Below are 16,501 nucleotides of genomic sequence, written 5' to 3'. Positions count from 1 at the left end.
AATGGCAGCTTTGTAAACAGCAAAGGGACATGGTTCATGGACATGGGGCACAAATGACGTGGCATCCACGGGGCAGGAGAAAGGAGGTACTGTGGTTGGAAGGGACAGGCTCTGCTCCTCCACCTTACCCAGACGGCAGGCATACTCCTGCTATCACAGAGGGGAACACTGTGCTGTGTCCAGCCCCACCACCTTGGTAGCATCTGAGTCCTCTTGCTCAGGTTCTGGTAGTAAATCCACCCCCAAATTTGCAGCACCATCATGCAGGGAGCAGGTCATGGTTCTGGGTAGAGTGACAATCGTTGCAGACACCTATCCCATCCACCCAGGACATCCATCTAGGTAGTGTGCCAGCAGTGCCCAACACCTCTTACTATCCTGTGAGGTTTCATGTGTGTTTGAAAGGTCTGGATGCAAGGGGGTGAAGGCACCACTGTGGCACAGGGAGCACCCACGTTTCAGAAGCCTAATGTTGCTATCTTTTCTCCTCCGTTCCCTTTGGGGTGTACTTAGAGGGGCTGAAGCCTCTGGCAAAGGTAACCCACCGTTGGTTGTCATGTTGCCCTGTTCCTGGAGTGCTGCACTGTTTGTGACGTCTTGTCCTGGCAGGTCCTTGGGAGCTGCAGGGCTGTAGGCACTTCCTCCTTTCCTTCCCTGCTGGTAAGTGTCACTTTTCTAATTGTAGAGATTGGCGATGGGCAACACACAATTCCATATGAATTTTAGGTGAAGCCGTTTATTGGGTGAAATCACACAGATTTTGATTAATCACCGTGTCTCCTGTGTCCCAGTCAGGATCCCATTGATGGGTATATGTATTTTTGATTTTGTTACTAATGACTTCCAGGGCCTTTTTAGCTGCTTCTGACAGGATTCTTGGTGCTCCTGCACCACCTCCTCCCTTTAGCAATGCCACTAAAGGTTCTGATTCCCTATTCGTAATGACACACAATGATCTAACCCAGTTAATATCTCCTACCAGCTTTTGAACATCATTCACTGTGCTGACCTCAGCTTGGATCTCAATCTTTTGAGGTGTTACGGTACTTTTGTCAATCTCCCATCCCAAATATTTCCACACTGGCTTCTTTTGAATTTTCTCTGGAGCAATCTGTAACCCCTGTTAACTCATGAATCAAACTTACAATGTCCAAGTTTTTTTCCTGCAATCAGTATCTCATCCATGTAATGATAAAGGATTAGATCAGGATGCGCTTTTTGTACTGGAGCAAGTGCCCAGGCTACATCAGTCTGGCACATAGTGGGTGAATTTTTCATGCCTTGTGGGAGCACTACCCAATGATACCTTTTCATGGGTTCATTTTTCATCAGCCCTGCAAATGTGCTCAGGCAGTCCTGAAATTAAACTCTTACCCCCCTCTCCTCTTGCCTTCAAACCAGGTTCTTAGCAGCACCTCAGTACCCTGCATGGTTACTGTCAGCACATCTGCTCAGTGGGTGATGGACATTTCCCAGGAAACTCTGCTACACCCGCTCCGGACAGAGCAACTCCAGGTTCTTTCTTAGCTGTCCTGCTTCATCAGATTTGGGACCCAACCTTGGAGACACTCTGGGTGGGGGGGAAGAGGAGAAAGAAAGAAGGAAGCCCAGCTCTCTGGCAGCAGCAGTGACCTGTCTCCCTGGCAGGAGGAGGAATCTGCTTCCGAGGTGGGTATTGGATTCCTCAGCCTGCAATGCTGTGGTGCCAGACCTGGCGGGGCTGCTGGTGCCCACCCTCCAGGCCATGGGTGCCATCACACCAGGGGTCTCTGATGTACCTCGTGGCTCTGTGCTGTCGGTGGGCACGGGAGGGTTTTGTGTCCTCTCCCACACTGGCCATCTCCTCTGTGCTTGCTGAGGGGGGGCTGCACAATAGCCTCTGCCACCCTCGCGTCTCCAAGAAGCCCTGAGTTGTCTCGGTGCGGCCTCTAACACAACCCGCTCGTGTTATGTGGAGGGTCTCATCCCCTTCCGTCATCGTGGCCGCGGCCCCGCTCGCTGTTACCCGTCACAGGCTGGCTAAAACACGCGTAAGGGTGGGCGGCCTGCCCGGAGATCCCTCTGTGGAGGCAGCAGTAGGGCAGGACGGCTGCCTGGCACCCTGGGAGCGGGATCCCCGGGAGCAGGATCCCCGAGAGCAGAGTCTCCGGGAGCAGGGTCACCTCACGAGGTGGCGCTCTCAAATCAGGAATGGGACGCTGTCTCCAGCAGCCACCGGGCTCTGCACCTCAGCGCCGGGCTGGCGGCTCCACAGCCGCAATTAGCGCTGGGGCGGCTCCTAATGAATTGCGGAGTCGGTGATGGCGACCCCAAGGGTGACGCCAGCTCGCTCCATCACGCTGAGCGAGGGAGCCCCTCACTGCGCTGCCCTGCACGAGGAGGGTAACCGTGCTAGGCCTGGAGGCACTTGATGGAAACTGGAGAAAACTGGTGTGACCTGGCCGTGCACACACGTGTTGCCCCCCTGGGACGTCACCTCCTGCCGCGCTGCACGGCACCAGCCGTGCTGTGTTGGTTCAGATGGTTGAAGGTGTTGGGTTTAACGTCCACGTCCTTGTGGAGCAGGTGGGATGCATGGCCTCGTGCTGACAGCTAAAGGAGTGTTGTCCTCTGCTTTTGGCAGGTGGGGGCGAGGACTGGCTTGTGCCCTGCTGCAGGGATGGCCGTGGTGTGGGGAGGCAGGCCAGCCTTCCTTCCGTCACAGCCCTGGCACGTCAGCTGGTTGCTATGCCAAAACCCAAACTGGGATGAGGAAGGGGCTGCTGTGAGCTCATCCTAGTGGTGCCAGGCAGGACTGACGGAAGGAGTGAAGGGAGACCCTGGGAAGGAGCAGCTCAGATCCCATATTCATAAAGATTTGTGCTGCTAAGCCCAAGAGATAAGAGGAGGGCTTAGGGACTGAGCTGGTATGGTGGCTGTCTTGGACTTGAAAGACTCAAAAAGTCCTCGGGGAAAGGTTACAACTGTCAAAAGAAATTATATCTTTTTAGTTGGCAAGTGCACAGATGCCCAGTCTGATCCTCAGAGGCTGGTGTAGCTCCGCTGGTGCCCATCCAGCTCGGGGCTGACCTCAGTGGGGCTGTGCCAGCTTCTTCAGGGAAAAGACCAAGGTTCTGAGCAGAAACAGGCCGACATGGTCACAGCGGGAATGCAAGGGGACATTTCCATGGAGTCTCTCCCTAAGAGGAGACCCCAAGTGGTCTGGTAGGATGAAGCCCAGCTCAGCCCAGCTGCAGCTTCCCGCTTGCTGCGTGCATGGGTCCATCTGCCTTGTTCTTCATGCTGCAATGGCTCCTTGCAGAAGGAGCTCATGGCTATTAAACAGCAAAAAATCCCAAGCTTAAAAGAAGAGGTGGATGCATGAGCTAGCCTAGATTTAGAAAGGGGCTCAGAGAGGAGCGCAGAGCAGCCGGACTCTTTGTACAAAGATAAGGGCAGGGTTGCAACACCAAACACATCAGAAGGGCTTCATTCCCGCTCTGTCCCAGCCCAAATTACTCGTGTCCTCCATCCCCCTGGCATAGGGAGCAGCCCACCCTTGGCAGACCTCAGGTCACCTCTGCCAGCAGCACAGCCTCGTGCTCCCAGGATGGCAGAGGGGACGGCGCTGGGTTTCTTATCCTCGCCCAACGTAAACTGGCGCGGCTCACCATGGTGGCAAAGTCCAAGGCTGCCCGACCGCCAGGTCAGCCTCGCTGCCTGCGGTTGCTGGCCAGTTGCCTCCCTGGGTGCTCCCTTTTGGAGCCATGGGGAAGGTAGGGTGTGTTGTTTCCCTCCCCGGCTGCGGTCAGTACCCACCAACCCATGAAAGCTCCAGGCACCTCTGCATTGCTTTTGGTCTTGGGTGATGGTCTACAGCCCCCGCGAGCCTCCAGAACAAGGGAGCAGTGCGAGTGCCTTGCTGCCCAAACCTGCTTTCCCTCTGGCACAAGAACCATGCCTGGAGTGAGCTTTTTGGGGCAAGACTGGGGGTTTTTACCCCTTACAGCACCAAGTCTGTTCTCATTATAAATAGTTTAGGACACCTCGAAGACTATCAGCAACAAGTTGAACCCTTTTGGGCCCACAGCACCTTAAAACTGGAACTGTCTGTGGCCTTTAAAGCAGTCCAGCTTTAAAAATTCATTCCTTTCTTGAATATATTAGGATTTTATTATTTTTAATGTGTTTTTTTCATGCCATCTGTCTGTAGTTTCCTTGCCTAGGCTTTAGGGTGAAGGCTGGGCTCTGACCCCTTATACCAGAGCCCCCCCCTTCCCTGCAGCAAGCTTTGTCTTTGCGTGTCTCTTCTCCAGCTCATGTGAAATCTCTTGTGTAACTTTATACGTGTGTTGCTGGCTCTGGTGACTTCACCAGTCCAGGTAAAGAATGTACCCTGCTCCAGCAGGACAGGGACCCGACTCAGCCACAGGGAAGGGCTGTGGAAAACGGCACTCTGATAGTTTCCTTTCCTAACTCTAGAGGCTGGACCCAGATCCTACTGCTGAATCTGCCTGGGCAGCGCTTTCTGCACTCTCACTTAGGGAGCTGCGGGATGTATTAGGCTGAAATTAATCCACCAGCCGCAGCCAGCACGGCCCTGACCAAGCTGGGAGCATGTTTCAGAGCATGAACAGTACTAATAAAAAAGAAAAAAAGGGAAAAAAAAAACCCAACCCAAACAAAACCCCAACAAACCCAACTGTGACCAATTTCCAACTGCGGGGAAAGGCATGTGCTTGAGTGCTCCCTGGGATATTCTCCACCCTCGTACAGAGCAAACTGAGCCAAGCAATTTCTAGGTCTCAAATCCTGCCTGACGCTCTCATCTTCCAGCTTCTCCTGGTTGCTTTTGAAGGTGGGCACGTGCTTTGTGGCAGCCTCCGCTCGCTGAAGGCACTCGGCCTTTGGGCAAGGTCTCTGTGCGTGCAGGACACGGCCAGTGAGAGGTAGGTGCTGCCTGCCAGGGCTGCTGCTCGGCCGGCCTGGAGCTGGCAGCGGTGATGCTCTTTCCGTGATGACCTCTTCTTGGGGGGAACCCAGGGAAGGGCGCCGCTGGGGGTTCCCAAAGCAATGCCATGGTTTCCTGTGAGGGGTGGCAAGGTGGGCATCGGGCATGGTCACTGGCATCAAGGTGGCCACGAAAGGAGTGGAGAGGGAGGTGCAAGTGACGGAGGGGATTTGCATGAGGCTTTCCTGGCTCCTGTGTTCCCAAAAAGCATTGTGGGTGGGTGTTGCAGCTGAGCTGCATACAAAGGGAAGGTTTTAATTTGCGTGTGCCTCTGCATATTTTTTTAATTAATTATTATTTCACTAATTTTCTTTCCTAAATTGCCCTCCTGTGTGACCCAGGTAACCTGCTCTGCCTCCGAAAGCCCTCTGGCCACCAGCCCTCAGCTACCCTTGACCCTGGCAGCATCTTCAAAGGGAGCATGGGCCTGCTGCGGAACGTGCAATGTTTGCTCACTTATCGGGCGAGCAGCTACCGCCTCCCTGCCTTGGGGGATTTTGTCAGCCTCCCACAGCGCTCCAGGGGAGCCCCATCAGCCACCACTGCTTGCACAAGGTCAGTCTCCTGGCGCCGATGTTCCCCCCCACCCTATTGTGAGCTCCCTGTCCTCAGTCCAGGCAACTCTTGTTTCTTGGAGTGTTATCAGGGCAACTTGTTAATTAAGCACTCGCTCATCCTGCTAAGGTGCTGGGGTTATTTCTCCAGCCTTTGCTAATCTTGGCTAAAAGGGGATGTATCTCCAGTTCCTCCAGTCCCTCCAGAGCCCAGGTCCCAGCGGCTGGGGGCACGCTTGTGGTGGGGCCAAGCAGAGGTAGCCATGCCCAGAGGTAGGCAGAGGTGGAGGCGATGCACCATCAGGATCTCTGGCCCCTGTCTGGTCTCACTTGGGTGTGTTTTGGTTGCTTATGCAGGACCTTGCAGCCCAAAGCGCTGTCCCTGTGGGTCTGAAAACTGTGTATCTGAATTTGGGCATGTCTTAGCTGTTGGGCAAAGGGGGGAGAGGTGAGATGCTCCAGATGTCCCTGCTCAATGAAAGGAGCTGGGACCAGGTGACCTTTAAAGGTCCCTTTCAGTACAAACGGGTCCATTATTCTATGCTCATTCCCTCCTCCCAGAGCTGTGCTAGAGGCTGGGGCATTTTGGGCTCCTCAGGCCACCTCCTAGGATCTAACTGGTCAGATGCACCGCTCCTCCTCCCTATGCAATAGCTCTGTTAAATAGAAATTGAGGATTTTTTTAAAGAGTTTTTAATATTTTGCCTTTCTTCAGCACTAAAAAAAAAACCCCAATGGGTACCTGGGCTTAGTGGCCTAGGTCTACAGCCCGTTGGGGGTTGAGATACTGTGGGTGGCCAGCTCTTCAGCTGCAGGGGCTGCAGCCAGGGGCCGCCCTTCCAGAAGGCCACGACATGCTGGGAAAGAGTCCAGCGCTGGAGGAGCAAAGCCAGTGGCCACCTGCCCCAGGGCCTGAGCCACAGAGAAGTTTCATATCCTGTCTTTTTAACTCTTGAATCGCCCCCTCCTCCCCGTGGTGTGAAGCTTCCACATTTTAAGGTGTTCCCAAATTGATGAGGCTGCACTTTCAGGGGGGGGGGGTCCCTGCAGCCATGCTGAGGTGCAAGACCCTTCTGCTGACAGCAAACTGCCCAGGGAGGCAGGAGGGGGAGGATGTGGACAGCAATGGGTCACAGCAGTCCCAGTAAAGCATGGTGGGGTGGGAAGCCATAGTCCTTTTTGTTGCCTGGCTCCTGTTTGGGGTTGAAAAGAGGTGCCAAGGTGGTATTGGGCTGGGCACATGTAAGAGAGGGGACATCTCATGCTAACCATGTGAGATTGGGGACCATCCCAGCCCTTTTGCAGAGCACCCAAAGCCTTTTCTTTCTCCTGTCCCTGCTGGCTTTGCATTGGTGCCTTGGAGGCAGAAGGCTGCAAAGTCCATCCCTGACCTACCCTCCCAGCTCACCGGGCCCTTTCCAACCCTGGCAGCTCTTGCAGGATATAATCCGTGCCGGAGGGAAGTGCCGGGGCAGGCGAATAAAGGTGTTCCCACGAATTAATAGGAGGAAGAAAGAAAAACATGTGCCAGTTGGGACTCGCCCCTGGAGCGGCACATTGTCTCTGACAGGCCCTTTGAAGGCCAGTTTAAATCCACTCCTGGGAGGTGTCACCTGTTGGCACAGCGCCGTCCCCAGCTCCCCAATGAGGCTTTTGTCGCGTTGCAGGCTGGTGACAATAAGGGTCACTGGAGCACGCAGCTGGGCCAAGGCTCAGCCTCAGACGTGTCTCCCTCCCCCTCAACCTCACCCCCAACCCCTTCACCCACCCCAGGGGAGGGGAGGGCAAGGCAGGCGGTAAACAAGCTGCCGGGAGCCAGGCGAGGCGGTACCGCCGCTTTCCCGGGAGAGGGCGCTGGCCCCGCGACTGCGGCGCCCGGTGCTTCTCCGCTGACTCGTAAACATGTTGTGCAGGGAGAGGGGGGGTGGCGGTGGGAGTGCCACCAACCCCCCCGGCCATGAAACCCTTGCCCAGGCTGGGCTCTTTCCCGGGCAGGGGATTGCTAGCCCGCCGGCTTGTGGAGGGGAGATGTTGATGTTGAGAGCTGCTTTTGCTGCCCCCCCCCCCAACTTTCCTTGGGGCTCGCATGGAGTTCAGCGGGTGAAAAGAGGAGCTGCTCGGCCCCAAGGCTCAGATGGCATGAGGGGCACCCCAAACCACAGGGACTTCCACCTGTAAGCCACCTTTCCCCCACTCAGTGCTTGTCTGTAGCCACCACGGGTGGCCAGAGTTTCTGGGTGAGTTAGAGGTTAGCAAGCTCACTTCCAAGAATCTGGAGCTGCTGGCATCATGATTAAAGGAACCCTCTCCACAAACCTAGGGAAAAGGGTTGGGCAGGGCTTTGTGTTCCCAGGAGGGGTTTATAGCTCCCCTTTATGGGAGCTATTTGGGTCTCTCCTGGCTTGCCTGGGTCTCAGCATCAGCTTCTTTCAGCTTCAAGCTGAGCCTTTAAATGACCACAACTGGCTCCAACCAGGAGGTCCTGAGCTAGTTTCCATGGCTAAGGCACAGCACCCGTTTCTGAGCGGAAACCTTTGCTCTGTGCATAGGAGGGTGCAGGAGCTGAGGGGGTGAGGGGAGACTTGCCTGGCCCAAGCAATTCCCAGCAGTAGCAAGCACCTGAATTTCACCTCTTCCTGGATAGCCTGGGGCCATGAGCTCGTGGCTGCTGAAAGGTGGTGGCAAAGAATGAGCTGGGTTGTCCCTGGAGGGAGGCAGGGAGGGGACCCGGCTCTTGAGATGGGCAATAAATCAAGGTGAGGCCTGTGCCAGCATTTCACCTCCTCCTGGCTGAGGATCCAGCTCTCATTGTGTGCTTCCTCCTGGGCTCTGGCTGGGCTGTGTCTTCAGCAGGGGGGCTGTGGTGGTCCAGAGGGTCCTGCTTTTGAAAGGAGTGCCAGTTTTGGTGCCAGCCCTCCCTCCTGAGGGGGTAACCCACTCTATCCTTTTACCCCAAGGCAGGTGTGTGGGTGACGTGTGCTTGGCCTGGTACCTGGTACTGTGTGCAGGCAGGCACCAGCTCCTTCTGCTGGTGCTGGCATGGCTCTCCTGCCCCTTGGGAGGTGTGGAGAGCCGAGCAGGAGCGCGGATGGGACAGCGAGGGAGCCGCCGGGGTGGAAAAATACTGGGCAGTGCTTGCTTTTTGCTGGGTGCCCCTTGCCTGCTAACCCGACGCCTCAGAAGTGGGTGCTGGAGGATTTCTCCTCCCTCACACCATCCCCTGCCCTGGAGCGAGGGTCGTGGCTGCAAATCCAGCTGCTGGAGCCTGTTACCTGCAGCAAGGGGCAATGCAGGGTGCTGAGCGGGGACACCCCCCCCCCAAACATGTGCGCTGAGCCCCGAGCTTGGTGGGGGAGGAGGGGGGGCTGCAGTGCCTCCCTCTCTCTCCCCGCTGCCCTGTTTACCCAGGGCGGCTGATTTCCACCCCTGTGAGTTATGCAAAGGCGGCCGCTAATGTAAACGCCGGGGGAAAAGCCCTGGACCGGCTCCCGCCGCCGCTCGCCCAGAGCTGCGTGAGACGAAAGGTTAGTTTTTCGTGCAGGAGGATTGCAAAAAGGACCCACCCCGCCATCCCCCACTAGTTTCTACCCTCTCTTCGCTCCCCGTCGCCACCCCCCTCCCCCGCGGAGCGGAGCGAAACTGGGGGAGGTGGGGAGGAGGGGGTGTCCCTCCCTTCCCGGGGGCAGGGGCAGCCCGGCGGCGGTGCCATAGCTCCCGCCGGAGGAGGAGGCGGAGCGGTGAACCCTTGTCGTTTCGTCCCCATCGCCCCCCCCTCGTCCCGGCCCCGTCCTGCCCCCGTCCCGGCCGCCGCCGCTGCCCAATCAGTGCGGCGGGGCCGGCGCTGCGGCGCCATAAAGCGGCGGCGGGCGCGGCCCCCGGAGCTGAGCGTGGGAGCCCCGCGCCCGTCGCTGCCGCCGCCGCCACCAGGTAACGGCCCCGCGGGGAGGGGGGGTTCCCACCGCCGGGGCCGCCCGCGCCTTCCCGGTGGGGCGAGGGGGCAGCTCCGCCCGGTGCCGGAGCTCCCCGCGGGCTCCAGCCGGCGCGCAGACCTTCTAGGGGAACATTCCTGCCAAACTTGTGTTGGGGGGGGGGGGGGGCTTTTTTAGTGGGGGGGAGAAGGCGGGGGGAGAGGCGCCTGGAGGTTTCTCTTGAAAACAGATGCTCTTCGCAGCTTGCTTTATCTTTGAGAGGCTCTCGAGCTGCTCGCTTAAGCGTGGGTGCCTTCTCCCCCTGCACGCACGCGTGGGTGCCGCCTCTGGCAGCGGATCGGGGCTGGTGGGGAGCCCCCACCCCCTCCCCCCCTCTCAGAGGGGTAGGGCGTTGGAGTGTTTTTCCAAGTCGCTTCGTGTTTTCAAGTAGTTGGCGTTGCCGAGCTCCTGTGAACACGTGTGGGTCCTGCCTGGGGTCCCTGGGTGCTCAGCTCCAGGCTGTGCCGAGCGTGGCAGAGATGCTGCATCTCTCCCTGCCTGCCACCAGAGCCCCTTCGGCCTCCTGGTTGCTGCCAGCATCGTTTAAGGGTTGTTTGAACTGCCTGTTGCTTTGCCCTCCCCTGCTGCCCTAGACCAGGCCTGAGTATGTGCAGCTAATGTGGGGAGGTGGCCGGGGCTGGCAAGCCCTCCTTGCTGACCCCAGTTTATTGAGCAAGCCCCAGCTAAGCTTTCCCTGTGCTCCAGAGTGCTGGTGGTGGTGGTGTGCCTGGAGGTAGGAAGTTCAGAGGGCTAAGGAAAATTTCTGAGGGCTGTCACTAGGGTCAGCCCTAAGTTGTGAGAAGGAGTTTGGGTGTTAATAGGACGCTTTGAAAGTGTTGCTTCTAGAGCAGGGCTTTCCCAGCTGCCTGCATCTGCTTGAGCTGCTGTGTTTTCCGCCTGCAGAGCAGCACGGGACTGCTGGAGATGGCAGCCAGGCCCGTGGCCAAGCTGTCTCATGCTCTCCCCTGGCTGGGGAGTGAAAAATCTGGAGCGTCTGGAGGAGCTCACGGTCAGGGTTGGGGTTTGTTTTTGTGTGTCATCCCTGCAGGATCCCCCTCGTCCGGTCTGCAGCCATGGCCACCTCGGCGAGCTCCCACCTGAGCAAAGCTATCAAGCACATGTACATGAAGCTGCCGCAGGGGGAGAAGGTCCAAGCCATGTACATCTGGATCGATGGGACGGGAGAGCACCTCCGTTGTAAAACCCGCACGCTGGATCATGAGCCCAAGAGCCTTGAAGGTGAGAGGGCAGGTGCAGGATTTGCAGCCCCTTGCTGGGTGGAGGAAACAGCTGGGTTTCGCTGTCCCAGAGACAGGATGCCCCTGCACTCCTTCACAGCAGAAGGATGGTATTTAGAGAAGATGTTGCTTCATGCCCCCTTGCAATCACCTCTTGCCCCAGACACCCCCCCCCCCCGGGGAATGTTCCCAATTCTCCAGATGTGCAGTTTCGGTGAGATGCCCGGGGTTGGGAGCTGGTCCCTGGCACCAGCTCGGCTGCAGAGGGGACTGCTGGCAGGACCTGGGGGCTGCTGGCAGGGCCTTGGTGGCCCATTGACTCTCAAGTACTCGTTTTGGCCGGAAGTAGTTTGGCAGAAGAAAGAAGAGGGGAAAGAATGGAGCTATCCGGTGTAATTAAGAGCTTGTGTCCCTCAGAACAAACAGTCCCAGCTTACACAATAATAGCATTAGGATTTTCCCCAGGTTGCCATGGTGCTGGCTGGAGACAGTTATGAAATGAAAATACTCTGTGTGACTGAGCAGAATTATCTCTTTTTTTTTTTTTCTCTTTTTTTTCCCTATTCCTTTTTTTTTTTTTTTTCCCTTCTCCTTTTTTCCTGGAAGGGAGTGGTTGGCACAGCTCCTTCGAAACGTCTGTGCTTCCAGTCCTCCCTCTTTTCCCCCCCAGGATATGGAGGAGGAGATAATGTTCCCCTGGGCAGAGTTCACTGCTCCTCCCTTGAGGGCAGTGCACCCCCAGGAGGGGTGGGCAAGGGGAGGGGGGCCAAGTAGGCCATACTCCTCCCTGTGAGACTCCACCTATACATGACCAGTCTCTCCCACCTTCTCCAGGCCCATGCCGTGCAGATCAGGGTATCTCAGGCTCCCCATAGATGCCTCCTTGCTCGCTCTCAACTTGCCCGGTCGCCTCTGCTACTCTGCTTGTCCCTGTGGTGGTTGCGACGTGGGAAATGTCCTCAGTACTGCTTGGTTTGCGTGCCCTTGGCCTGCAGCCCAGCTCCTCATGTTTCCCAGGGCGGCTGGGGAGTTGTTCTCCCCTGGGGGTTTTTTTGCTTGTTTTGGTGGTTTCAGTTTTGTTGGGGGAGGGGGGGTTTCCCCCTCCCCTCCAGTTTGGAACAAAGTCAGCAGAGCTGGGATTAAACCTGTTGTAAACCTGTTTGTAAGCACCTTCACCTTTGTAATACTGGAGGGTGGCTGGGAGCCCATCTTCTCAGTGACTGGGGATCCAAGGTGACTGTGGCTCATTCCTCTCTCTGCTCCAGATCTCCCCGAGTGGAACTTCGATGGCTCCAGCACCTTCCAGGCTGAAGGCTCCAACAGTGACATGTACCTGCGACCTGCTGCCATGTTTCGGGACCCTTTCCGCAAAGATCCCAATAAACTGGTTCTGTGTGAGGTCTTCAAGTACAACCGCCAGTCTGCAGGTGAATGGACCTTCTTCCTGGTGTTGGTGGTGTTTCTGGGGAGGGGAACAGGAGACCTATCCAAATGGTGTTCATCCCCTTAGCATCATGTGTGGCACGGAAATAATCTCTGCCCTGAAAGTAAAAGGCAAACAAAGTGCTGGAGGGGTTGAAGAAAGGGCTGGTCCTGGGATTCTTCACCAGTGCTGCTGGGACTCAAATTGTAAATGAAGTGGGAATGGAGGTGGAGATGCTGATAACCCTTGTGTTGCCTTTCTGCTCTAGAGACGAATCTCCGATACACCTGCAGGCGGATTATGGATATGGTGTCCAACCAGCACCCCTGGTTTGGGATGGAGCAGGAGTACACTCTTCTGGGGACAGATGGGCATCCATTTGGCTGGCCTTCCAATGGCTTCCCTGGACCCCAAGGTAATTTTCTGGGGGAGTTTGCACCAGACCAACTCATGAGCATTTGAAGTGTGACGCAACTCGGGTGCTTCAGGCGAGCTGAAAGATTGAAGGTGTTTCTGGAAGTGAAGGTGGACGATAACAAGCTGGGTGTTGGCAAGACCGAGCCCATGAGATTAAGGTTTTGACAGAAGGGTTTAGGTGGCCTTTTGGCACATCTGAATTTGCTGCTTGGTTTGTTAGTCAGCATGGCAGATTACAGACCCAGGCTATCAGAGGAGCTCATTCTCAGTGGGCTTTGCTAATGCTTCCGTGAAAAGCGGATTTTGGGAGCTTTCTTTCGGAGAGCCCTTCCTTCTGTGTGCTTTGTCTTCGCTGAGTTTGAGCCCTATTTTTTCCCCCCTTCTTTCTGGAAACTCGACGCTCCCCTCACTGTACATCTGTGCTGTTGCAGGTCCCTACTACTGCGGGGTGGGAGCAGACAAAGCCTACGGCAGAGACATTGTGGAGGCCCACTACCGAGCCTGCCTTTATGCTGGCGTTAAAATTGGAGGAACCAACGCAGAAGTGATGCCAGCCCAGGTAAATTGTTTCAGATGCCTTCTGAAATGAGATAGTGCTGAGGAATCCCAAGCTGCTGGAGCTTTTTGGCTCTGAGCCATATGGTTCTATCAACAATTGGAGCATAAAGGGGCGGGAAGTGTCTTTATGTGGGTGTCTCTGCACCGCTGAGCCAGTGACCACTTCTTCTTGTAGTGGGAGTTCCAAGTGGGACCATGCGAAGGGATTGAGATGGGGGATCACCTCTGGATTGCACGCTTCATCCTGCATCGGGTCTGCGAAGACTTTGGTGTCATCGTGTCCTTTGATCCCAAACCCATTCCTGGGAACTGGAACGGTGCTGGCTGTCACACCAACTTCAGTACCAAGAACATGAGGGAAGACGGAGGTCTCAAGTAAGTTTTGATGGGTTTTTTGCCCCCGCAGAAAATGTCACTGGTGTTTGGTGTTACGTTGGAGCCTTTCTTCTCTTTCTTCTGGATTTTTAATTTTTTTTAATTATTTTTGGCTTTTTGTGTAACGATATACTCCCCTCTTGGTGTTGGGGGGGAAATTCAGCCAGCAGTACAGCTCTGTCACTGTTGATGGAAGCACGGGTGGCCGAGATGCAGCTATTCATAACAAGCTCTCCAGCTTTTGTTCTGCCGGTGCCACAAGCAAACAAACTCAGCACAGGCCTTTTCTTTTTTTTCTTCCTTTTTTTTTTTATAGCCATAATGAAAGGGAAGGGCCATTAGCTGTGGAAGCTGATGCCGTGTTTTCTCAAAACAACAAAATCCTGGAGATGTAAACCAAAATTGTGATCCCTTTATGGGACCGATGTGCTGAGTGCAGGCAGGGACCTTACAGCGCTGAGTTGCAGTGGAACTCCAGGCTCCTGGCAGCTGGGTTTTCTTGCCTGTGTTGCCCTGAGATAGTGAACCAACCCCGGGTTCCCCAGGGCAGCGTGTCTGTGGGATTTGGTCACAAGTTAAACTGGTGGTGTCCCACATCCAGCACTCCCGAGGGACCTTCTCAGGCCATGGGGATCCTTTTGCAAGAGCCAGCCTGGGACAGAAGGAGGAGTGGAGGGAAGCCCTGTGTTGAGATGATCAGGAAAACGGGCCGTAGGGCATAGGCTTCATCATGAAGTTTGGGGTGGAGATGAATATCCTTGGATGCAACAGTCAGGAGTGACTCAGCTCATACTGTAAATCTGATGCTGACCATGTCTCCCACTTCCCCTTGCTCCCTTCACAGGCACATTGAAGAGGCCATCGAGAAGCTGAGCAAGCGTCACCAGTACCACATCCGTGCCTACGACCCCAAAGGGGGGCTGGACAATGCCAGACGCCTGACGGGTTTCCATGAGACATCCAACATCCACGAGTTCTCTGCTGGTGTGGCCAACCGCGGTGCCAGCATCCGCATCCCCAGGAACGTGGGCCATGAGAAGAAGGGCTACTTCGAGGACCGCCGGCCCTCCGCCAACTGTGATCCTTACGCTGTGACAGAGGCCCTCGTCCGCACGTGTCTCCTCAACGAAACTGGAGACGAGCCTTTTGAGTACAAGAACTAAGCGGACTGCACCCACAAACACTGCCTTCCCCCCACACTTCCCACACCCCTAAACTTCCCTTCTAGATGTAATCCCAAGGGTACAAGATAACACGTTTTGTGTGTCAGTAACTCTTGTTGTCTTGAGGTGGGGAGGAGGGCGGATTTAGTTTTATCAGTGTCTTGTTTGTCATTGACTCTTCAGAAGACAAGAGGAGGAGAGGATGTTAGAGAACTTTTAACCACTGTTGTGTTTTTTTGTCTAATTCATGTGTACATCTGATGGGATCCAGTGGCTTCCAGGGACAGACCGCACACGTGCAAAGTGAGTAGCAGAGTGGAAAGCTTAAAAACTGTATCCGACTCCCTCGGGAGTCAAATTTGGGGGTGTGAACCCCATCACTGGCTCTCTACAGGCTAATGGTTCTCTAAGGTTGGTGCCCTTCTGTGGAGAAGGGAAGATGGGAGTTGTGATGGAGCCCTACATGCTCCTGCCTGTATGGTGAGACGGAGAGAGCTTCACCCTCTGGCAGCTCTGAGGTTTCTGGGAATCTGCTGGCCTTGAGCTCAGCATTAGGAGCATTTGAGGAGAACTCCTGGTTCTGTCGCTGGAAGTCAGCTGGTCTCTGGCTCATAACACAGAGTGAAGTAGTATTTTTCTATTTAAATATAAAAACAACAACAAAAAAAAAGTATATGAAAGTGTTCTTTTTTTAAAAAAAGAGATGACGTTCCAATGACTCACCGGCTAGAGCAGGCAGAGCTCCTGAGGATGCTGTCATGGGCCTCCAGGTGGGACTGAGGGTGAGCTTGGAGGGCTTGGTGGAGGAGACTCAACTGAGGTTTGTCTCGGCATGGAGCTTGCAGGAAGCAGTTCCCAGGCTGGGGAAGCCGGCAGAAGGATTTATCACTGTAACTCGAGCAGCTGCGATGCACTCGTGAGCGTGTAGATCAACAGGAGAAAGGTGTCCTGAATGAGAGAGTTGACTGGTCAACTGCATTCTGGACAGAGCTGTGGGTGTTTCACCTTTGCAGCAGGGCTAGCATGTCACTAAAGCAGGGCTTTTGATAAAGGAAAAGTAAAAATATAAAGTTTTAGGCATTTTTTTTTCCGTAATGTTCTTAGTTTCTAGAACAGAATGGTTCTCCAGAGACCGCTGATGTCACTGTTGTGTGCTGGCTCCGGGGCTGCCTGCCATCCGGCTGCAATGGGGGCTAGGAGAAGGGAGAGGCCACCCACCCCTCCCAGCCAGCCCTGGCACCTCCAAGCTCATGCTGGGGGTTTCAAGCGTTCCAGGTGCCAGTTCTGTTGCATTTGGACTTCTTCCGAATAGTTTTTTTTTTTTTTTTTTAAATAATAATAAAAAAAGAAAAAAAAAAAGAAAAAGCCTTATATCTGACTCCTTTCTGTGATTGATCCTGGCAGCTTCACCATCTGAAGGGAATGTGACCCTGAGAGTGGGTGGACTTTGATTTTTGAACGGGGTGGTTGGGCAGAGGTCTTGCAATCCGTGTGTGCTCTCCAGAAAATGGTTTGGGTTGGTTTTTTGTAGGTGGCTGCTGATCCTCTGGTGCGTGATGGTCTGGCTGTAACAGGGGTGGGGATTCTTTTGCTGTGGGAAAGGGGCCAGGCTTGTGGGTGTCCGTGGGGAGGGTTAGGGGGTAAGTGTGGGTGTTTGTGCACCTCCTCAGAGTTTCCTCTGCAGAAATTCTACAGGATGTAGAAAACCCATGGAAGATAAAATCCCAGGAAGCTTCATGAAAAAAGGGTATCTGTGGAAGAGGGTCCTTTCCCACTCTCCTTTGGGGGAGGAAATGCCCATCCACCTTTGGTATA

General features: G+C 55.1%; 1 protein-coding gene across 2 annotated transcripts; it reads left to right on the top strand.

Annotated features, from left to right (window-relative positions):
- The first annotated feature begins 9,386 nt into the window (after positions 1 to 9,386).
- Positions 9,387 to 16,009, top strand: GLUL (glutamate-ammonia ligase). Of its 2 annotated transcripts, none has more exons than XM_084266016.1 (7): positions 9,387 to 9,471; positions 10,561 to 10,751; positions 12,016 to 12,177; positions 12,442 to 12,588; positions 13,022 to 13,149; positions 13,324 to 13,523; positions 14,368 to 16,009. In XM_084266016.1, the coding sequence occupies exons 2-7, from the start codon at positions 10,586 to 10,588 to the stop codon at positions 14,684 to 14,686; spliced, it is 1,122 nt and encodes a 373-aa protein (XP_084122142.1). In that variant the 5' UTR covers positions 9,387 to 9,471; positions 10,561 to 10,585; the 3' UTR covers positions 14,687 to 16,009. The 2 variants fall into 2 exon arrangements, with proteins under 2 accessions (XP_084122142.1, XP_084122143.1); XM_084266017.1 differs by lacking the exon at positions 9,387 to 9,471 and adding an exon at positions 9,926 to 9,930.
- Positions 16,010 to 16,501: the final 492 nt, after the last annotated feature.

Source organism: Gallinula chloropus (assembly GCF_964237585.1).
Source record: "Gallinula chloropus genome assembly, chromosome: 6".
In the NCBI taxonomy this organism is placed as follows: domain Eukaryota; kingdom Metazoa; phylum Chordata; class Aves; order Gruiformes; family Rallidae; genus Gallinula; species Gallinula chloropus.
The sequence above is the reverse complement of the archived record's forward strand: the minus strand, read 5'-3'. Positions and strand labels throughout refer to the sequence as shown.